The 24,408-nt window shown below is 42.5% G+C and overlaps 1 protein-coding gene across 1 annotated transcript in view; it reads right to left on the bottom strand.

The window, feature by feature from the left end:
- ptprga (protein tyrosine phosphatase receptor type Ga) overlaps window positions 1-24,408 on the bottom strand; it is a 200,072-nt gene that overhangs the window by 134,835 nt on the left and 40,829 nt on the right. The window contains exon 2 of the mRNA XM_035389363.1: window positions 21,047-21,151. Coding sequence (XP_035245254.1) covers window positions 21,047-21,151 — 105 coding nt within the window. The remainder of the gene's footprint in view (window positions 1-21,046; window positions 21,152-24,408) is intronic.

Genomic DNA, 24,408 nt, shown 5'->3' with positions numbered 1-24,408 from the left:
ATGTACAGTACATGCTAGGCTAGTGGATCAAACAAAAATCTTCTATGACTGGATTCGAAATGTTTCTAGCCTAGACCCCCAGATACACTATAGGCAGCAGGGGAAAAAACAGAAACCAGTCAGAAACCTTAAACTGATCATCACTATAAACTATATTCCCGTTCATTTTTTCTTACTTTACAATACAAGAAATTCTGCTATTAAATTGGTGCATAATCAACATCAATAATCAACAACACAAAAACACATTTGTGATAGCATTAGGCTACTTGTCTTTGCATTACAGAAATATTTAGCAATTTCTTCTAGCCTACAGCATATTATTGGGGCTTGCGGATAAATGTACTGTCCTATGTACATGCAATAGATCTGTACTGAATTTCCATCTTTTTCCTTCCTCTTTTTGAAGCTGGAACATGTTTTGTATGACCTACTGTAAAGGCACAGCCAATAACTCAGATCCTTGACGGCCACAGGTGTATTAGCCTAATTATAACTAATCAGCGATTAAATAGTGGATAAGAAAAGATAAAGCATATAAAGATATTCATAATTTCAAACTTAACAGGATAGTAAACTGGCAGCTTGGCTAACATGGACTTTAACAAATATATTCACAGCAATTACATGATAATAACCTTTTGATAAACAGAGTGATGTGCAGATGAGCTAATTGGCAAAATCTTTGTCATGCACACTGTGGAGGGGGAAAAACCTAATGAAGCTACCAGCAGATGAGAAGCCTATCTATTATCATTCAAACAAGCAGATGATACACTTGGCCAGAAGAAAGCCAAGTCAGTCATTGACAAAGCCTTTGTGAGAGCAGCTGAGAGCCATTTTGTGCCCAGCACCTTATTTCATAAGAGGTGAGCTTTTGTCTTAATTATACATTATGGAAATGTATAAACAGAACCATTTCATGAGAGCAATGTAAACTGATAATAACAACTGACCTAAATTATTAAGTCCAATCAGTAATAACACACTGGCTGGTTGTATAAATCTGTGGCATAATTGTAATAAATGTGTAGAGGTAAAATTATCAATCCTGACATTAAAACTGGTTATCATTCACATCATAACACATTTTAACAGGCTCTTAAGAAGTGAGAAGAGTAAGAGAAGGCAGAACATTTTTCACACGATGACAAATACTACAGTTTAATTTCACAGATAAACCACCAAATTCATAAAGACTAAGACACATAGTGCCGAGGCAAGGTGACCTCTAAAAGATAATCCCGAGAACATGCAGCAGGTGCTAATGAGAGAAAAAGCACATGAGATAACAAACGTGGCACGGACCACGGGCCGGTGCGTGACTACACATGACTTCACCGTCTCTGGCTCCCACTGCAGCCGTATATCACCGTGGAGAGAGAGCATGGTTCTGAGCCGAAATGCCACGGTAAGTTTCCCAAGAGCCCCATTTGACCCCACCCCCCCCCCCCCCCCCCACTTCCACCCCCTTGCATTTAAATGGTTACCAGCCATTACACACATTCACGAGATGTGGATGAGCCATACATGGGGGAATGTGGATATCACACCCATTACACATCATTGCCATTTTTGTGAGTAATGGTAGAATGCGGTGTATTTTGAGGAGAGCGCTTACCAACCATCTGCCTTAAAAAAAAAAAAAAAGAAAAGCTCATTCATTGGTCTCTTTGTCTACGGTGATTAAGCATGTAGATTGAGCATTGGGATGCCACGCACAGCAAAGGCAAAAGGTTTACTCGATAAACATCCAGCTCCTTCAGAATAAAGACCAAAATCAATGGACACTCTTTTAATTTGCTTTGCAGTAGATAACTGGGCAGCAGGGGTGGGAGGGGGTGACAAGCAAGCAAGCAGACAAAACAGATGTCCGCTAAATCTCCCGAAGGCCACTTCACGAGCAACACGGCTGGCACCAAAAAATTCTCCAATGTTCTAAATTCGGTGGGGACCCGTGTGCTTCGCCCTAGCGCAGCGCACGCCGAAAATACTGGAAGCCCCGCTTGCGTTGTGGTGACATGGGGCAGCGCAACACCCGGCATTTGTATAAAGTGAGATCCACACAATGGGATTTGGAGCTGAATGCGTGGGGACGGCTGAGAAAGACTCGCGGGCCTAGCGGAAGACTCCGCACCTCGGGCTTCCCAGCCGATGCGTTTAGTTTCCCATTCAGCCGCCGCGTCTAATCCTGTTCCCGGCATAAAGCCGTGAACCCGTGACACAAAGGCACGGCGTGTGTTTAAAGAGACCCAGCGCAGCAGCCTGCCAGGGAGGAGAGCCGAGAGTTCCGGCGCGGGAGACAAAACAGAGTCGACGCGTTTACGCGGTGAGCCACGTCTCGGGCTTTTTCTGACCTTCTTTTAGCCACGGCGCTTTGATCAGAGCGCGCGTCCTCTTAATGAGCCGTCTCTACGCGACAGGACTGCGCCAAACGCGGACTTTCGGCACACACCACCGGCCGTTATAGTGATTTTTTGCAGTCACACGCCGCAACGTGGGAGTATATTCTGCTGGGATGTTGGTGGGGTGTGCACACGAAGACCAACTGAGAGACGGATGTGCAGCCTCATCGGGTGAATTGATTCACTGTGCAACAGGTCTGTTTCCGGCAGTCGTGTCTGGTGGGATGTCAGACTGCACCGGAGGCCCAAGCTCTTCCTTCTGTACGAACGCAAAGCGGCGATTTCTCTCCAAACTGAATTCTAGGGCACAGAGTAATCCGAACCTCAAGTATAAAAGGGTTTAGCTATGTTTTCCTACAGCCTCCAACTTTGAAACAGATCTAGAATAATCAATGTTCGGCTTCTGATTAGATCATTCTCCTTCCAGCTGCTCCCGGGACCAATCGATAACAGCGGGATTTAAAGACAGATTGACCAATAATTTCCCCTCAGATTTTCAATTATAAACTGCTAAACATCTGCAATAAGGAGAGCTGCGAGGCGGCAGCGTTATCCATCATGGCGAGTGGGAGTAGATGCGAGTGATAACACAGTAATAGCAGTCAGAGAAGAGAAATGTCCCACCATCTGCCTCAAAGCACACTTGTCTCAGTCAAGTAAAATATTCATTTTCCACAGATTGCTCTCTCACTCCTTGGCATCTTAGTGCGCTTCCACGCCATCCTATGGATTTATTCTTAAACTAATTCATTACTCAGCCCGCTCCTTCCTTAAATACTTTCCTCGGTCCACCGTTCGCAGGCGTCCGATCGGCTCTGCCAGCCCGCGCCCGCGCCCGCGCCCAGCTCCCCCGTACTCTCCGTTTCTTGCACTGTAATTTCATTGAGTTCACAGACCGACACACAGGCTATGAAGGGAATATTAAATAACCCTTAAGCCAATAAGCCAGCGGAATGTGTGCTTTGCACGGAAGTAATCTACTGCGCGCCATTGCCGATATTTGCAGTGTTTGAAATTGATATTGTTTAGTGCGATGAGCGCCTCGCTGTAATTCCATCTTTTTTTATCGTTGGTTTAATTACTCCTGTTGTCTTTAACCGATGTTTTTCTTACTCCCCATGGTGCCGTCTCATCTAGGAAAGGTTATGTACCAGCTATCGTTGTTATTTGCTTAAAAATCAGCTGTTCCCGCTGTCCCGCAGGTCACAAATTCCACATGTAGAGGGACCAGATTAGAGTGGAGCGGTCTGCCATTCGCACCCGTCTTTATAATCTTTTAATGCCATGCTTTAATACTATACATCTGCACATTTCTGAAGGAGGACATTTTAGGTTCTTCCGGCTCGTTTTTGTGCATTTCAGCTCCGTAAAGCAGAGCTGAGACAGGGCATAAGGTAAGCCACCTTTGGAAAACCTGCCAAATATGACTGCCGCGTGACAACCCAGGGGAAGCAGGAAAGGCCCTTGCATTTGAATTAAGGTGAGTTATCAAACCACGCAGCTTATTTTCTGAGTGACGTTTTCTCTGATATTTACGAACATATGAATATTCCTTCAGTTTATTCGTTTTAAAAGCAGTAGTTCATTGCAAGATCCAAAAAAAACACCGACTGCATTGCTTATCATATTCCATCACATTATTTCATTGACTTTGAAAATTAGTAAGCCTCTGAGCTGTTAAGAAGAGTAATTAGATAACTGCTATTGGATTTAAAATCATAATTTAAAAGTAATAATTCTAAACACTCCATTAATTTTAACTCATTTTAACATGTGTGACTGATACATTATTACTGTCCAGTTGGCCTTATGGAAAATCCTGAGGGAGGTAAGTTATTGATGGGATTGAGGCTTCATGAATCCTTAATGAGATGAATTTTGGAACTGCTAGGTGCTGTCAATCACTGATTTGTGTAAACCAACTTCTGGATGAAACAAAGTAGGAGGAATGACAGATCAGGAATTTCATAGTTCAGAGTTCTTAATTCCGAGATGATTATCCTTAGCTGATTATCCAACACAGCAGGCGAATAACATTTTAATGTGGTTCTTCACTTGAACTGACGTTACTATATTGATTTATTATATAAAAATGATACAATCACAAGAATCTAAAATAGCTGCCCCAACTCAATTAACTGAAAACCACACACACACACACCCACACACACACACACACACACACACACACACACACACACACGCACACACACAGCATTATCTACCTCTGTCAGCCCTGATAATTGCACATTAAACAATGAAAATGACTGCAGGACCTGTTGATAGCAAGGTGAAGAAGCTGAGCGCTCTGTAATCAAGTGGCACTTCAACAGCATGCAGGAAATTAACAGGTGCTTCATTAGAAATGCACAGCAACTCCCATTCTGACAGGTCTCGCAGAACAACCGCTCCCCTGAAAACAACAGGTAGGATACGGATGCTTCTCCGATGCCTGCTGACTTTCAAGTGGTCCAGCTATTACGCAAAACCCATCTGAAGATGCGGGTGCCAGAGAGAGAGAGAGAGAGAGAGAGAGAGAGAGAGAGAGAGAGAGAGAGAGAGAGAGAGAGAGAGAGAGAGAGAGAGAGAGAGAGAGAGAGAGAGAGAGAGAGAGAGAGAGAGAGAGAGAGAGAGAGAGAGAGAGAGAGAGAGAGAGAGAGAGAGAGAGAGAGAGAGAGAGAGAGAGAGAGAGAGAGAGAGAGAGAGAGAGAGAGAGAGAGAGAGAGAGAGAGAGAGAGAGAGAGAGAGAGAGAGAGAGAGAGAGAGAGAGAGAGAGAGAGATTGCCCGGGGACTGTCTTTTCACAGGAGCACGTATGATCAGACAATGGCGGTCAGTGAGTTTAAAACCTAATCCCTCAGCGGATTACTCCACAGGGATTAAGTTAATTTGATCCACATGCATGGGAGCAATATGAGCATGGGAGATAATCCCAATCTTTTGGCACGAGTGGGTGATTAATGCAGGAGGGGCATCTGCTTACGGGGGTGACGTGTGACCGGCGCCAGGATGCAGATCCTCGCGGCTCCGCCGAGCGTGGGCCTCTGCGACTACCGCCACTCGGGCCCAGGCGGCCCACGCACATTCATTCTGTCTGCACTAAAGACACCAGAACCGCTTTGATTAATTAAACAGCAGTGATTCCTCATCTTAAGAGCTTAATTACACCGGGGAGTAGCGTACGCAAATTGCACAAGGACAGGGGGTCGTCGCCACAGTGATGCACTCAATCAAACATGCCATAGGAACGTTCTCCTTCACATTCCGTCGGCTTTAGTAGCGCTGTGCCCGTCAACACGACGTCGTGGCCTATAAGAAACGCAGAGGCTATTTGCTGGAGAACCTAAACAACAGGCTGCACTTCTCCCCTGCCGTGAACCTTTAATTTAAGGTGGTACTGCACTTGAACAGGCCCCACATTCTGTGACCTACTTTGCACAGAGCAAAGGCATTTTAAAACACAATAGACCTAAGTAGACTACAGGTTAATAGATAAAGAGGGTTTCACAGGGTAGGAGAGCTTGGACAGTAGAGTATTTCCCATCTCAAAAACTAGTGTTTTCTCTCCAGCACTGCAGTATTACCACAACAGGACAGGTTAACGATTGTTATGGGGAATTCCAAATGGAGGAAAAACAGGGAGTAAAAAGTTGTTAAAAAATGTGTAGCACAGTCATGAAAGGCCTCATCAAACAGGACATTGTAAGCATGCAGGATAAGTGCAGCTTTCGAATGCTTCTCTAAATGAGATGGAGACGTCTTGAGAGTGCAATATTCCTTTGGTTGCAAGTGCTTACGTTTCTTTTATCAATTTACATCTGGAGTCGTGGATCATTACTGCTGTTCGCCATTTAACCAATTATAATGCGCACACACCAAATCGCGCCTCCCCGGACGCTCGCTCTAATTTACCCACCGTGGTTGAGAGCCCTCCAATAAAAACAAGTTAAACAGATAATTGACTTGGGCCTTGCCAACTAACTCAATTTAGACATCTCCCATCGCACGGCTCCCCATGACACAGTGAAGCCTCAGTCTGTCAGGCTGCTCGTTGATGAGGCTGTCGAGACTTTTATGGCGTTCCGCTCCTGACAGTGACAGAACAGGCCACCGGAGGGCATCTACTCATCCGATACAACGGGAGGTCCACTGCTGGTCCATCCGGGTGATGCGGCCCTTTTTCCACACTCCTCCTGACAGCAGCCAGAAGATTAGTCATTCGGTCCAACACTCTCAACATGAGTAGCACTTAACACACCGTCAATACAATATGAAAAATATCTACATCTCTACTGCTCTCATTCTTATAGTGATACTTTAGAATATGTGCCATGTGTAGCCTGAAGGTGTCTACTTGTTTCCCATGGAAACTTAGTTCAAAATGGCTATGCTGCCAGCTATTTTTGTGAATGTCCTTAAGACATTTGAATAAACTATATTTTGACATGTAACTTCCCCAGAGCTTTTATGTATTATTTATTTATTTTACTTAACCAGGAAAAACCCCATTGAGATCGATGGGGGACCTGATATAAAACACAAATTACACAAGACAGTAGACAAACGAGTTACAAACATCAAATGGGGAATGAGATAGCAGAGTAACAGTAATTAAAAAGCAGAGCAGAGGAGCCAATTTCAGTCACAGAGTCATGAATTACATGTTTAAATTCAGCAATTGAAAGTAATTAGTCAAGTTTAAGATTTTTTTCCAACTGTAAGGTGCAAAATATCTGAAACTATCTAAATTCAATAATTTATTTAGGCAATGTTTTTAGTATGAGGATCTTACTCTAATCACTTCCATATGTAACCAAGCCTGAATTTGATTCTGTGGCAGCTTGGGGCTATTTGAAGGAAACGGGAAGTTTAAAGACATCTGAGAGCCAAGGGGGAGCTAACCCCTCTCAACTGGTTCCACAACACTGCAATCAATCAATCTTAAAATCCCGTCAATACAATATTAGTTTAGCAATCATAAGATACTAATTTATTTACATTCTTAATATATTTACTTTTTCAGACAGGCAATAAATCGTAAAAGCAGAAAAGTGATAAGATGATTTAGGGCTCGATTCTACACCAAAATTGGTTCCTGCCACCCTAATACATCACACAGAATTAAAAGGTGATTCTGCTCCATCTTGGACCAGGAGCGGCCTGCTCTGGTGTGTCGCCATATTGGCACATCACTCACAGGGCCTACCTAGGACAGAGATGGATGAGGCATTCAAGCTTGTAAATTGCTGATCTGATCATTAAATGATAACCAAGATGAATCCCACCTCAGAATGTGTGTGGTGAAATTCATTTTTAATAATTTGCCTTTTGGCAGTCAATGAATGCTCCTGAAAATTACTGAAGGGGTTCAGGAGGGGAGTGTACAAGTTTAGTACGGACACAGCACAGAGACGGGGTCAACAAGAGGGTTATAAATGATGATGGCTTTAACTGCCATCATCGCCATCATTGCAGATACTCAGAATGTCTATAAATTGCAGATTGAAACAAGGTAGGATGGGAGAAGTGAATGGACCTCCCTTCTCCACGGGGCAGGGGAGATTATCAATCAAAGTTGTCTCTTCACAATAAGCAACACAGAACTGCAACAAACCAGGAGATTTCTCATTCATGGTGTAGATATCACATGGCACAAGCCAATTTGAGATATGCTGTCCTGGTGGCTGCACATGTAACACAAATCACATGATAGGAGTCAATTTGAGATTTACCACCTGAGGGGAGTATGCAGACAGTACATGCATTTATATCAAAGCTGGTGGTGAACAGTGGAGCGCTATGACTCTCAAGGTGCGTGGTATCACCAACCACAGCAAACAGCACAACAACTAAGAGGTGAAACAACTAAATTAAGCTCTTATATTTTCACAGCCATAAACACCGAGAGGAATATGGAGACAGCATAAAGGCATTTCCCCTTGCTCTTGGCTGCCAAACTCAAACAAATGGTAAGTTTTTTTTTTCCCCCAACTACTGGTTTTATCAAGAATGAATCTCAATCTCCAGGGAGGTCTTGTCTGATAGCTTATCAAAGAATGCAAAGTCTTCTGCATTGCATCAAATGTGGTAGCACCCTCCATTTTCCTCATACACCATATGTATATTTTAAATAGTAAGAATGATTCCGCACGACACTTCATTTACAATTCACAGATCAGCTGATATGAAGGCATTAAAAATGAGAATCTGGATACTCTTTGCATCAGAAAGAGAAGTTAGTTGGAACTATTCATCCCTGTGCCCTTGCCGCATGACAGCGTCAATTGAAATACCATAAAATGTATAAATCTGCAAAAAGATATTGAATACAGTATTCACTGCTGCGTCCAACAATAAGCCTTCTTTCCCCCGTTCTCTATTATGTGCCCATTTCATCATTTCCTTCCTCTCCCTTGAAAATCTATGCTGATCACCATCAGGTTTAGGAGTCTAATGACATTTTGTTGTTTACCCTGGGTCCCTCGGCTCGAAGTCATAAGCCTGTGCCGCATGTTAAAATGTGGCTGTCTCTTCTGTTCTCTCTCTCACAAAGAGATCACTCATTCCCCCCTCAGAATTAGTCATATACGCTTAAATGTCACCACTCAAAAATTCTCCTTTAATCTTAAGCCTGGTCTAATGTACCTACACCCTCTGCGCATGACGGGAGAAGATCAGAAAGGGCATGCAATTGTTTCAGCACATCTGTTTTTGTGATGCGAGAACTTTACTCAAGCGATTGTATCATTGTGAACCAATCCTAACCACAGCTGAGGAGGGCCTCTCTAGTTTCATGTTCCAGAATATAAACAGTTTCCAAAAACCTGCTGAACATTCATGTATATGCACAAGACACTTTGTGTCTGTGTCTGTCAAAAATGAAAAAAATGTATTCCAGCACCACTACTCTGATCTGAAGCAAAACCCAAAATGCAACATTTTTTTTCTAAATCATTTCATTATTGGAATAAAGTGAACAAATGGTGTGAGCCAAGCACGGATTCAGTGTGTGGCTATTTGAACTGAAGCAGCGTACTATCTTAAGCAACATTTTCTAATTACCTGCTAGGCGCTGTGAGGGACCAGTGAGCTGGCCTTACCACCATCCAGCTGCCTCATTATCTGCTTCCATTACCCTGCAGTGCTCACCAGCACAGACAACCACACTCTATAAAAATCTACGGTATACCAACTAACATACCACCATCATCTTCATAACACTCTATTCAGCAGACATCCAAGAAGGCCCTACTTTTAAGCAACTCCAGTGCTCACCAAATGAGGCACAAAATATTTAACTTTAAAAAAGACCCTTTAAAAGCGTTCCTTCAGAAGTACGAAAGGGAAATGTACATAGCACTGCAAAACTACCAGCCTCTACAAAATGCACAAATGCAATCATCCATACCAGTATATGCTTAAATTCCACACAAAATGAGCTACAAGACAAAGCACCATACCTTTAAGGAACAGCCTCTATTTATAAACTCATGCACAGCTAAGCAATACAGCATCCAGGGAAGGTAGGCTGACCAGCACAGAAGCAAGGAGTAAAGATCCCAGACAGCCTCCATTCTAAACCAGAGCACCCAGATTGCAAAGCATCAAAAATACAGCTGTATCTGGAAATGCATAGGATTCAAGTGCAGTCCTATTGCCAGGTCATAAAATAATGCTGGGGGAAGAAACAAAACAGAAAAGTGTATCCTAAACACTGACTAGGTAAATATTCCTGGGCCTGATCTGATCTTGATCATTGTCTTTGACCATTTTTAATAAAAATGTTTGCATTTGGATTAATTCTAAAATAAATACATAACTAGTATAAATTATTAGAAATATTATTTTTCTTTGAACTCATAAGATTAGATCCAGGCAGGTTTCCTTCTTCATCTGACTGGACTGGGGAGAAATGGATACAGTATTTTTAGACCCGTTTCACTTTGTCCAAGGCTGTAAACACTTTGCTCTTGCCATTTTGATCAGGACCCTGAACAGAACTTATTCAAAATGTACCAGCCAAGTCAGTCTGAGGCATATCCAGCTGTCCGGGTCCTATTAAATCACAAAATGCACTGTGCACTGTTTAAGTAGCAAATAAAGCTGTTGCTTCAAAGGCAAGAGTCTGGGGCTCTGGCACAAAGAAATGCAGGCAAGGAACAAGAAAAAATGCTGCAATTCCAATCACACCCATACACAGAAAAATTCACTGAAATATTTAAAGACAATTCCATTTCGATGACCATTTTGAAAGGCCACATTTTTGTTGGGTAAGCAGCACTATCACCGTATTGCCTTGGTGGAAAGCCCCCCTCTCAGTTCAACCTTAACAGCAAACCAAAAAGACTTGGAAGAGGAGGAGACCCACACAAAAAAATCAAACTGTAATAAAAGCAACTCCTGCACACACAGAAGACTAATAAATCCAGACTCAACTTGGCATGAAAAATACATATCAATTTTATCACAGATAAATGGATAAATGTATAAATGAATTGATACATGCTTTGGAGCACCTAGACAAAATATCACACAACTAAATGAGAGGTACTAAAAGGGTGTGTTCTTCCATTTCAGGTCTATATTTCTGAAATCTTGCTTTGTGGAAATTCCTTGATTTATATAATTGTATATGTTATGTATGTATAATGCCTGAGCAATCAAATATTTTCGGACATAAAAAGAAGACTGAACGATGCTGGGTGTTGAAACAAAATTCATTACTGCTACTCCTAAAGCTGTTTACTGGAGTGTCATCTTTTTTAGTTCGCACCATTCATCTGATGATGTATGACAACACTCGGAAATATTTAGCTGAAATGATCTCAGCAAAATGAATTAATATTTCATGCATGATGGAGCCTTTTTAATATTTCAAGTGTAATTAATAAGACCCCTTACTGTTCTCTTCCAGAGGAAATCACACTGAATGTCAACACCAGATTAATGGGAGAGTAGTCCTACCCTTGAACTCCATCACTCTAGAACCATCTCGCTCTTCCAACCTCAACTCATCTCATGCAACACCCCATACTCCCTTCTACATCTAAGGCCATGTGTCCTGTACAGTTTAACAGCAACTATATATATATATATATATATATATATATATATATATAAATATACCTGCACAGTGAGATCATCTATGGCTGTATATTAAAATGACTTCTTCAGTCCTCTTTATTCAGAAACACACAACAGATCATTAGCATCCCTGTAATTTACTGAATCACATACAACAATCATCAGTGCCCACATAGTATAGGCTGTTACCTTTCTGAAATGCATCATTATCTCTGCATTCACCATCAACTCGACTGAGAACTATTTCCAGAACTGTTTATCCCATTTCCCTAAACTTAAAGCTCTATTCTTGAAAACAATGCTTTATTAAAAAGAAAGTTACTGGCATCAACAAAGCATTTGTGGATATTCTCAATTATTGGGCAACTGGACTGAAATCGGAGCAAGTTGCTTTGAGATATATGATGAACTGGCCATTGCATCATGTCAAAGCTATTCCATGAGCTGATGCACTTGCTCTAGGAAATACATTCAAAGCAACATCATTCAATATTTTCACTGGCACCAAATGCCAAGACTAGGTTACCCATGAATTCATGCATATTTCACCTGCCTAATATGAATTAAGCACTGTCTCTCAAACACACACACACGCGTGCGCGCACACACACACACACACAGTACACAATACACATGACAGAGATGATACAAACCACACATATCTTTCCCATGAGCCTCGCTGTGTGGCAAAATTACCACTGCAGTTATGAAAAATGGCTCCTGGTGCACTGGCTTTAAATAAACTTTAATCAATTTCAGAATGTGGGTCTCGAGCTAATCCATTTGCTAACTGTGCGGCAGAAAGAAACCGCAGTCACACACTGTAGTGCCGCCTCTCCCAGGGCACAGCACGATGATACTTACAGTGTTTACACATCAGCCAATCAAAGACAAGTCCACAAATGCCCAGGACGACCATTCTGTCTCATTACAGACCAATCCAAATTGGCAAATGGACATTTTTGTTGTCAATCCAAAAATACATACTTGGGATATAATTCATGCATATAAATTCAGTTGGTTAATCTGGGCAATCTACAGAAATTATTTTTTAAAAAGAAAAAAAGAAAAGAAACAAACAAGAGAAATGACAATGAGAAAATAACAAAGAAATAATGTCCACAATTCAAGAACATATTGTCTGTGACAGTACCACGCTGCACTTACAGTATTACATGACGGCAATTAGCAAAGTGCTCTTTTGGTGACAAGGAGAAAAAAGAAGAAAAAAAACTGATCCCTAAAGGGAAACACTGGTAAGTTATTCTTGGAATAAAAACTAATTTCAGCGTGCTTGCTTGCTGAAATTAAAATGCATACGTTTTTTTTCTTCTTTTCTGAATGGGCATTATGAGTCATATTGTTATGCATTACCTCGTTGGCAGCCATTAATAATTAACACCTTTATTAGAACCATTAATACATTAGAATTAATGGAATATTCATTAAACTCTCAAGTACATTTCAGGTCATACCTGTCTTTTTTCATGCTCTCTATTTTCACGATTTTACAAGCTCAACTCCCTTATTCGCTGAATAGGCCTTTAACTCAGCATTTAAAAACTACCGGCCACATTAAATCCATTTAATATCTTTCTGACCAACTTTGAACCCCTGCTTGACACTTCTTTAACAAGCTGCAAAAAAGTTAATGCATGGTTAATTCCCCATCTTATTTACACCTGAGGCAAGAATTAATCAAAATTCTTCCCAGTGGGAAATCCGCACCCAATCAACGATCAAAGGTTTCTCGCCGAAGGAAATTCTATGGAGGTGTCACTGATTGCTCGCTGATTGTTCCTTGTAGTAGGTAATTCCCAGACCAGTCACCGCACCTGCTGGCAGTATCCCCATTTCATATCTATTATTTAAACAGGTAAGAGAACAAATTTTCCATATCCGCTTTGACCTGTGCTTCTGGGATAAATTCTCACCTTCCATTCACATGCCAGACCTTTTCAAACAGACATGGTTCCATCATGTGTGCCAAGGGAAAGGGCTAATTTAAATCTGCAAATAAGAATGTGTACTCATAGCAGTCTTTATTCAAATTTATTGTTTCCATGTGTGTGTACACCGGGCCTTCTAGACCATCCTGAATATTTGCTACCTAACTTAAAGTGGTAATTTCAGTAGCCTTTTCATTTAAAAACTCCAGTCCTAATCCAGTTAATTGGTGGTGGTCTGACAATGGTTGCTATCCCTAATATCAAACCACCTTCTTTTAACAAAGCAACTGCCTTGGTGGGTGTAATAACAGGTGTTCTAATTATAATAAATTTCCCAAGTTTATCAGCGGTGTAAAATTACCACTCCAAATCTCTTTTAACACAGGTGAGTCAGCATGAATATTTACTTTGTATTCTTTAAAGTACAGGTAATATTCAGCTTCTTCTTCAATATGAGCAAACATTCTATCAAAGTCATACAACCATAGCACAATATTTTACATGCTTGAATATGTGACAGAGGAAGGGAATGTGGCTTAAAATGCCTTGCTACAGTGCAGGCCCGGTCTTATGATTTTTAGAGAACGTATTACAGCCCGCTCATACTGTAACTGTACCATCATTTTTTTTCATTTAAATACCAATTTTGTAAATACTACATACAAGAAAATATTTCACATTAACATTTCAAATTAGTCGTGCTTGTTCTATGATGGTTGAACTGACAACTGTGAAGTCATTGAACTCCTCCCTCCTTTTAGTGTGCATCAAAGAATTGGTGTCCTAAACAGAAGCAGTTAAGATATCTGATAGATTGTTGTACTGATTTTATTGACAAAGATGCGTACAATAATACTGTTTCAGAAGAAAATAATGTTAATCAGCTTTTTGTATGCACTGGATAAATGACAGAAGGATCTGTAATGCATTTATAATTACTGAAATCTTTTGGAAAAAAGAAGGCTAATTACCTATTGTCTGCTTATCCAGCTAGACTAATTATTCTACTGCCTTAAGCACTCCGTAATTTGTATCTTAACATGTTTATAGATAAATTATAACAATGTAGAATGAATGCCCGGGTTTATCAATATGGGGGTGGGGGGCAGCAGCTTTACTTTTAAGCCTAACCACAGCTGGGGGGTGGGGGGGCCGCTGAACTGAACTGTAGAGGTCATGGGGTCAGGGGTGTTTGTGCCAGCACAGAAGTCAGCCACCCGTCCCAAGCGGGGGCAGCTGAGCCCCCGCCGAGCGGCCAAGCCGTAAATACTCCAGCCTTTCCCTTTCAGTGCGCTCTTCCCCCCCCCCCCGAATTCACTTGTGAATGCCAACACAGCCCTGGGTCTGTTTGTCTAGCGCCGTGCATTCGGGAGGCAAGGGGGGGTATTTACATTCCAAAAATATCAGCCACGAATCCGCGAGGCTCGGCCTTCGCGAGGACCCCCTTGTTTGGGGATTTGCTGAGGGGAAAAACGAGGACGAAAAAAATAAATGAGAAAGCAGCAACGGTTCAGACGGAGTTTCTTAAAGTGGAATGGACAAACGGAACAGCTGGCCTCCAGAAGGACAAGGCAGGAGAGAGATTGGGGAATCTGCCTTGCAGGAGCATCTTGCCGTTCCTTACTGTCAGGCGATGTGAAACGCGCGTCCCCGGGACTGGGAGACATCTCATTGCATCAGGGCCTCCGCTCTCAAAGTGACCTACATGGTTCATTTGAAAGAGCCCCCCTACCTACGACACACACCGCTCAGATGAAATGTGCCCCAGGTCAGAGTCTAAAATGGAGAGATTACTCAAACAGTACAAAGTCATATTCAATTACGGAGCAGGTTATTGGCTGTACAGTAAATTGCACAATTACTGCAGATACAGTGGCAGATGTGCAGGTCCATTTGCAAACACAGCCAGTAGTGTGCTGTCAGCAGTACTGGGCCATTCTATTAGGGAGGATTCATCATAGCACTGTCATCCTTCTGCCATGTATACATAAACAAATTCAACAATCACTCCACAAGACAGTTAGCATCTTGCTTCCACCTTAAAAAATAAATTTCACTATTTACTTATTTTTTTTAATTTTATTTACTTCCTTCTTTATACATATATACACAGACACTATAATTTGGAAGATTAAAATAAAACAACAGCTAAGATTTCAGTTTTGCTACAGATAAAACTGGCTCAGCAGGAAACTGGGCTTAGAAAATGAAGGTGATGGATGCCTATAGTGTAGCATGGGTATGCCCGCAGCAGCTTTCAGTCCGCGGCCCACGCCATCGACTTGGCACATCAAGAGATGCGATTAGCTCACTGAGCTAAAGATCAAGGTCACCAGTTTAGGGAACTAACTTGCTCTCTTGTTCTATATCTATAGCCTGGCGCTATCTTCTGTAGCACATCCTCTCCCACTCCCTTCCCTTACTAAATTCCTGTCTCCAGGTTCAACTCCGTGGTGGGGCACCGATGTCGAACCCTTGATCAGAACACAGCACTTAAAGGTAGAACTTTCTGGAGTTTTTGATATTATGTCATAGTGTACTTTAAACTGGCCCAGGCCGTTTTTGTGTGCAACAAAGGATACTTTTTATACTTTCACCTAAAATATTTATTTAACTGTATGTGTCAATCGCAAATGTATACTAAAACTAAAATATATATATATATATTTTTTTTTTTAGTCCAGAAAGTAGACTATCCCATTAACCTGAGATGCTATAGTGAACAACCTGCTGTATGACATGCATAATTAGTGTGTGAATGAAAAGGGATGAGGGCATTTTCCAAAAAAGAAACGATTGCAATACATAGAGATCTTAGTGCAGATGCGTGTGTTAGCGTCTTTATTATGTAAATAGGCCCTTTTGAGATAAGGGAAAAAAGAACGAGTGCAAAAAGAAAGCAAAAGAGAGAGACAGCAAGAGATCACATGCAGTCATTTACTTGCCACTGGCACAATCCCCCCACTGAAGAAGCGGTCGTCAGAATGTAGACTCATCAAACGCAGCAGATCAACCGCCGCGGCAGACACCCCGCCTTCGCCGCGGAGACAGAGGGATGAAGGGAGGTGGCGATGGCGGCGATGGCGGGTGAGACGGGGATCTGCGCAACACGGGCTCCGTAGCTGAATTAGAGGGCCGCTCGTTAACATGCCCAGTCAGGCCCGGCCTTTGTTTCCATCCTGCCGGACGCCCACGGCTCCCGGCCTTCACAAAAAAACCCGCCCCTGCGCCGTGTTTGTCCTGCCTCAATCTGGACGCCAGGCAATAATTACTCATTACAGAGAGGAGCATTCTGTCACTCATTCCTGTTTACTCGCTGCGTCTGTCACTCTGTCATCAACACACAACTGGTGAAAAAACACTCTACCCAAAAACCTCAAACAACTTGAGTCCGTGCAGATCCTGCGTGGAAAACACTGCTATGGCACTGCTGCATTTGTGTTCACTATTACAGGTCCAGCTGCGCTGTGGAAAAGCTGATTTTGCATTCAGAACAGTGGGAAAAAATGTGGTTCTAACCTGAGGCATTAATTTAGAATACTTTTTAATTTTAGTTCGTGGAATTACTGCATTCTGAGGAATTGAGCCTCTATGTATAAAGGCCTATCTTTTGATAATTAAACTTGGAAGCAGTAAATAAATAAATTCAACTTGCAATTTAAATGGCAGATAAACTAAAGCGATGTCCATTCAATCAATTTTAAAATAATAAAATCATGAAGCTCAGATATAGTAAGATAGAAAGATGTTTGTGTAAAGTCTATGGTTTTTCAAAATTTGAGAATGCACTTGCACACTTGCAGGGAGGGCAGGGGGTCAATTTGTTATCTGAAGTACAGGCCAAACAAATTTGCACTTTGCCCAAAACAGTACCAAACATGTACTTGTGCCTTACGATTTATCTGCAACTATGGCAACTAAGCGAATGTTGTCTTCAAAAAAAAAAAAAACAAAACAGAAAATAGGAAATACAATTACACGAGAAACCGTGTTACCATGAAATTCTCCCACCCCAAGGTTATCCCTGGAGTGCATTCAGTTGCTTTATTTGGCTTTGCCTGTGAATACAGTTCAGAGAACAATACTTTTCAAGAAGCCAATGCTGGGCTTGCCAAAGGTCTCCCATCGGAACCAGCCTGGCCACGCGTGGCACCTCCACAAAACTGGCATAATTAAACACGCTTTAACAGAACAAGCTTCTCCCGCTATACAGTGTGCGCTAGATAATTCCTCCCCGCCTGCATAAAAGATCTCTTGTCTGTGGCTCAGAACGCCTCATTACACTTTAGCACAAGGATTGCTCACACAGTACAGTTTTCAAGCAGCTGGAATAGACCACGTGCGGGCGCACACACACTACCTCTTCACACATATCTAGCCGTGCCAATCGGCCAGCTTGTGAACTCACTAAAAAGAACTGGAGGTGAAAAAAATAAAATTAGGAATTTTGGACAGAAATCCAAAAAGGCTTCCACACCCACGGGCAAGATCCCTGGCGATAGCAGCAGAACATAAATGTGACAGGAAACTAGGATGCATTAAATGTCACTGACTTTGGATTGGTGTCGTATGGCCTTGTGCTGGGTCCTAATGTTACCTCTTCTACAAGAGAACTAAAGAAAATATATTTTAATAGTACATACCTTTGTTGAAAGTTCAGTTATTCCAACTTAAACATCAATTTAAACTGATTTTACATGAGGTGAAAAGGTTTTTTTTAAAAAAGGTAATGGGCCTTCTAATGCATAACAAAACTTCTCTTTAAAACATCTCTTTAAAATCACTGGTTTTACAGATCCCCAGGCAGTTTCAAAGTGAAAAACCTAACTAACTTTTCCAAAGTAAAACACTGCATGAACAAATACCACTACTAATGTGAAAATGCATTGGTTAGTTGCTAAGAAAATAATAATAAGAGGCTTTTTGCCATTAATATTGAAGTTCATCGTCTATTAAAATCATAAGTACAGAAATGTCTGATGGCTTTAAAAGTAATATGCAATGAACCTAAAAAGAAGTGATATGGGGCACAGCCTTTTTTGGGTCGATATGCAAATATGCAGAGTTAGCATGATTCACTGTAAGGCACTGTGGAGTGAAATGTCTAGGGCAAAGGGAAATGAAACGTTGATGCATTTGATTAATTACCCAGCCATCTTGTATTGATAGCCAAGGAAAAACAGATGCCTGATGCCACAGTGAGCAAGAGGTGCGCATGCCTCTTGATGAGCTCATGTCCAAAGTGCACAAGGAAGGGGACACAATCAAGCAGGGCACAAGAATCATTAAATTCACAGCCCTGGGATCATCTGCAATGATAATTAAAATCGCTCAGAGGACAATCTTTCATTGTCTTCACGTCGGGTAGAATTCCACCAATGAGATAGAATCCCCTGAGCAGTTTTTCTGCAATAGAATAAGAGAATAGAAACAAAGGCTACGCATTACGGAGGGGGAAAAAATCTAAAAGGATGACAGGCAATGCAATTGCATTTATTTCAAAGGCATGGTGATGATGATGTCCTCTCAGATTTAGTTAATGCAAATTAGCTCGCCCAAGGGAGTGTCATTTAGGCAGCCAAACGTGGAGACCGTGTTCCTTCCAGCCCTAAGACAGGAGGCCTCCTCTGCCAGCCTGAAGCCCAAAGCCTGAGAACGTTCATTCCAAGCACACAGCCGTACACCCCTGACAGCGTATCTGAGCCATCACATCCTGCCTTTGAACATTTATTTTAAATCACGGAGAAAAAAGGAAAAAAATAACAGATTGAGAAATGAGACTGAGTCATCGGTGATCTGTGTTATCTTGAAATTAATGTGTGTGCGTGTGCGTGTGTGTGTCTATGTTTGTGTGTGCATGTTTGAGTGTGTGGGTGCACAGAGAAATTATGCATGCATATAAACAAACATAGTTTTTACATACTTAAACAAATGCATTTTGCATGCAGAATCATGAAGTGTCATTCTAAATGTATTGTCCAAAAGGTAAAAAGAGGCTTATCTATGTATCTCCCACTTTGATCACAAATGAAATGTTAATTTCTAATAATTACTTTCTCCTAATCAGATCTTAAAGAGTGTGAATGACAAAGTCCAGAATGCTGCCCTCTCCTGCAGCAGCAGCGGCGGCTGCAGATACATCGATAGCCAGAGTGATGCTAAAAGTCACCTTGCCTCTGTGCTTTACCCCAGTAAAACCTTCATGCCGCTGTGTGCTGAAGGCACTGCGCCATTATTGGGTCCAAAATGGCAGCGCCTGGCTGCTTTTCAAGTGAGAGCCAAACCCTTCTCCTCCCCAGCGCCGAAGTCCCCCAGCTGCACCAATGATAATTAAATATCAGGTGTGCTGCGACAGCTTCAGATGAAAGGTTTCTGAACCATCAGCAGATCCTGCTGATCTGATAACCACCTGAGATTGTCCTAATCTGAAACATCTCCCTAAAGCAGACGGTGGCAACGCATGCTTTCAGTAACTGTACACAAACACACACACACACACACACACACACAGTATATCATGCATGCACACACAGTCATATATGGCAACACACATCCATACATACACACATGCATTCACGTGCTCGCAAAATAGACATGCCTCCATTCATAAGCATGTATGCGCACACGCACACACGCATGCACACACGCATACACACTCACACACACACATACACACACATGCACACTGGGTCTAAAAGCACTCACACTCCTAAAATCAAATCATGTAAACTGGTAAAAATTTCTGCCAATTTTAGTCAAAACAAAACAGTCCCAACAGATGGCAGATCTGAAGGCTTCAGTGCTTGGGATTTTTGAACAGGTAATCACTGTGAATTTTCTGGGTCTGCATTACAATGCTGGCATCAATGGGACTGCAAAGTGTTGAACGTGAAGAAGACCTGCAGCATGGTGAAAACACACCAGCTCTGGTCGCAGTGTTTCACTGATACAAGACTCAACCAGTCATCTTTTTCAAAATTGCTTTTCAATTATTTATGAACAACTAATGTAATTAAGCTGAACCTCACAACCCCAAGTTAAAATAAGCATAACACTATTTTTAAAAAGTGAATGATCGCCTATCAATGCATTGGGTTATCAGCGTTATCGTCTGAAATGTACACATACAGTATCATAGACTTACAAAAGAGGTAAAAGCCAGGCATTCCATCACAAGACCATGACATCAATACTCCCAAGACTATCCCCTTCTACAGTACAGTCATGGGCTAATGGATTTTAATGCAGCATGTTGCACACTCAGAGCAGACATGCGTAAGAGAAATATTTAAATAAATAAAATAAAGATCATTTAGTGCCCAGGGCTTGGTTGCACAGTGAAAGATTAATGCGCTTCTTTAGCAAATATCGCTTGGAGGGACAACAGAAGTCATTTTTTCCTCTGCAGAAACATTAATAAAATAAAAAAAAACAAAGAGTCGCCATGACTACAGCTCAGAGGAGCTTGGGGCACGGGGGGGTGGGGTTGGGGTTGGGGGTGGGGCTGGAGGCGGGAGAACAGGACAATGGGAGAGTGGGAGTGGCAGACTGTCTGTGCTCCAGGAAGAGGAGGAGGCTCGAGCCCGGTGTCAGAATGCGGGAGACTCACCTGAGTAAGCCCAGTAGGAGTCCACCACCGCTCTTCGGAATCGAGGCCCCGCCGTGGTCCCATGGTCCCCTCCTCGCAAAGTTCCCGGGTGACCTCCTGTCAGAGCTGATTAAACAAAAAGACACAGGAGACAGGTAAACGCCCTGTTTAAACAGGCGCTGGCCCACATGTCCAAGCGCCTGGAACCAGCACACACCTTGTTTCCTAATTTACTGCAGCAGCTCAGTCAATGAAGCTCTTCATTAAACCGGGTCCGGACATTAGCGTCCGAAATACAGGTGAAACGCTTCACCACACCGAACACGTAATCCAGAGCTTGTGGCGACTATAGAGCCGATAATCAGGTGGTTTATATTATTACTCTGACCGATTAAAAAAAGCTATGAACAGGCGAATGGATGAATTAAGGCCGTTTTCATGATGAGTGTTAAAATCACTGACTGCGAGCAAGGCGATAAATATTTTGCAGGCTAATTGCAGAGACTTGGCTGCTGGATGTTTTGGCTGTTTCTCAGCATGAAAGGAGGCCGTGAAGCCACGTGGGGCTGTGGAGAGAGGGAGCGCTGCGTGTCAGATGCCATCACGAGCTGCCCTGACTGGCAAGGCCTTTTGGACCCAATCTGCAGCACAAGTATTAGGAAGGAGACGGTAGCGTGGGGTGTTGCCATGCCAGGAGAATGCATTTTGGCAGGACCTGGGGTTACTGCCATTTCTGATTACTTCTGCCCTCACAGAATGCCCTGGGGCCCAGGGGCACACAGAGTAACAGGTAAGGGGGGGTGGGGGGCGGGTGGGAAGTGGGAAGTGGGGGCGGTAAGGGAAGCCATGCCGTTTTGCATCACAACAAAACCACTTAACTACTAAAACTAAAATGTCAATTCAAACATAATAACATTTAGAAGTTGCATAGCTAGGCATTGTGGGTAGCTAAAGCTTGATGCAAACAATGGGTAACTTTTTCCCCCTTTTTCAATGACAAGCTTTTTTCTGCTTTAATTCTTTGGGATGTAAGCTTCAACACACCCATGAATGTCAATGAAGGGGCACTCAATGGCTTTTCTATGAATTACATTATTGATTTCCAATATTCTTTGAACAGAAAATGCAATTATGCAAGATCCCCCCCCCCCAAAAAAAAAAACCCAGCACCCCCCCCAGCACGCTCAACCCTCTTTGGTTCTCAGAGAACTTGTCTCCCTGTCAAGTCGCAGCCGCTGCTGGCCCACAGTGATTTGCGGTCGGTTTTGAGCTCCGTAGCATTAGTATGGATATCTCAGCAGCGATGACTGTCTGCCCAAGAGCCAGCTCCACCAGTGAGCCGCAGTGTCAGTCCAGAGGTTCATCTTCAAAAGAACAAGCACTATTTATGGTCAGATTTATCCTCTGGTGTGGGGGCAGTCAGAGCCAGTGGAATATTCATTTCCTGAGCTGTAATAACGGGTGGGGGGCTGGGTTCCACTCCAGAGCCGTGTACAATAGCTGTGCAGAACCAAGTCACAGTGGGGCAGGACCCTGTTCCAGCCCAGCGAGCTCTCATAGCGACAGTTGTCGAGGCTCTGTGATGGGCAGCCCGCTCCCTGGCAACAGTTCAGCTGGAGTAGCCAGAGAGGAAGGAAGAACAGAGGCCTTCTGTGGGCAGGGGAGAAGGGGGAGCAATGGCTCTCTCACTCTGCACACTCTGGAGCCATAGCACAGTCACGCATCGTTTGCAAATAGAAGGTCGTTCTGGGAAAGGCAAAAGTTCAACCAAAATTCCAAAACAAATGTCTCCTCATATGGAAAAATAAATACATAAATACTATTTTATAAATGCATTCAACTTACAAGAACATCTTGACATTATACCACATTGAGTGCAGACAGACATACATACACGCACACACACACACACACACACACACACTGGGTTTCCCTTTGACGCAGGTGTACAAAGCTAAAGATAAGCCCTCCATAACTCTGCAGGCAGAGAAGGGCACAGCCTGACGGAAAAGAAGAAGAGAAGGAACTCCGAAACTCCCAAACTGAGGCAGTATGTTGGGTCATGTGATCTTCCGGTCCTGTCTACTGCAAAGTACCAGTTACATCCACTTCCAGATCCTGACAAACTCAATAAGCATCAACAAGCCCGACACACACACACACTGATACACACAAACACAGCCAACATGCCACTTCATTGGGATTCACTTCAACATCTAATATGTAAAATCATTGTTTAACATTAAAGGCAGTGCCAGCAATGTTTGCTATGATCAAATCTGCTGTGCCGTTTTGGCTGCAGGATTCATCCTGCTTGTCTGCACTAAATGAATTCAGACATAATTGATTTATATTTTCCTATTAGGGGAGAGCAGTTTTATGAGGGAGAGATTTGGAGCTGACATTTTGTCTGAACATCTCTGTGGAAACAATGCCGGAAAGGAAAAGAACAAACCGATATTGCTGAGAGGGCTCTAAAATCCCATGAAACATTATTTTAAAACAAACAGAAATAAGCTGCACAAGATAAGCTTCACATCAGCAATGCACAGAGGATTCAGAGTGTGTTTCCTTTATTGAATTCCTCTGAACATCTGTGATGCTGTAAATTAAAATCACAGCACATAAGATCAGCACTAAGACAAAACTATAAGTTAAACATTTGTAAACGGATAATAGATTTGAATACCAAAACTAGACCGCTTGCTCCAACTATCTGCCCAGATTTCGTAAGCCTAAAGAAACAGAAAGCTTTGCTTGGCTATGCTGCCATGACTACAGTTCAATTATATGAGGGGAAAAAAATCATCCATCACCTGGAGAAACTAAAGGAACTGTTAGATCTTTCCTTTCCTGTGATTAAAAAGCAGATTTAGGTTTCATTCAGTTGATTATCATTTTACGGTCCCGTTTCATGAGAAGCTTGAAACAGCCCCACACCACAGTGAGTGAAAATGATCCAGGAAGGTCTTCGCTCACGCTGTGTACTCATTAGCATTCTGTAGATCACTCTCAAACACGTTCACTTGAAGGACGTCGGTATGCAGCTCAGTCAAAGCTCTCAGCCTTGACCCCCCACCTAACAGTGTTTGGAGTAACAGCTGTTGGGCTGAACAATCTAAACCGCTCAAATCAGGGATATGCTCTGCTGGAGAGGGCGGGGCCAACAGCAGGAGCCAATCACCCTTTGAAACAAAGAGTTAAATTAGCTATAGTTACAGAGGCAGAAAAAAAGGTCAGAGGATATACAGTGTCGCCATCTCAGCCATGAAGAGAAAACACCACCAGGGCAAGATAAAATTACGTCATTTATCTGCTGTGCATTATGTTTTATGAGCTAGCACATAAAACTGTATTTTGCCGTCTCCTTCCTCTGTCTCCAT

The sequence above is a fragment of the Anguilla anguilla genome, chromosome 13 (genome assembly GCF_013347855.1).
Source record: "Anguilla anguilla isolate fAngAng1 chromosome 13, fAngAng1.pri, whole genome shotgun sequence".
NCBI classification, from domain to species: Eukaryota; Metazoa; Chordata; class Actinopteri; order Anguilliformes; family Anguillidae; genus Anguilla; species Anguilla anguilla.
This window is presented reverse-complemented; position numbering and strand designations above follow the sequence as displayed.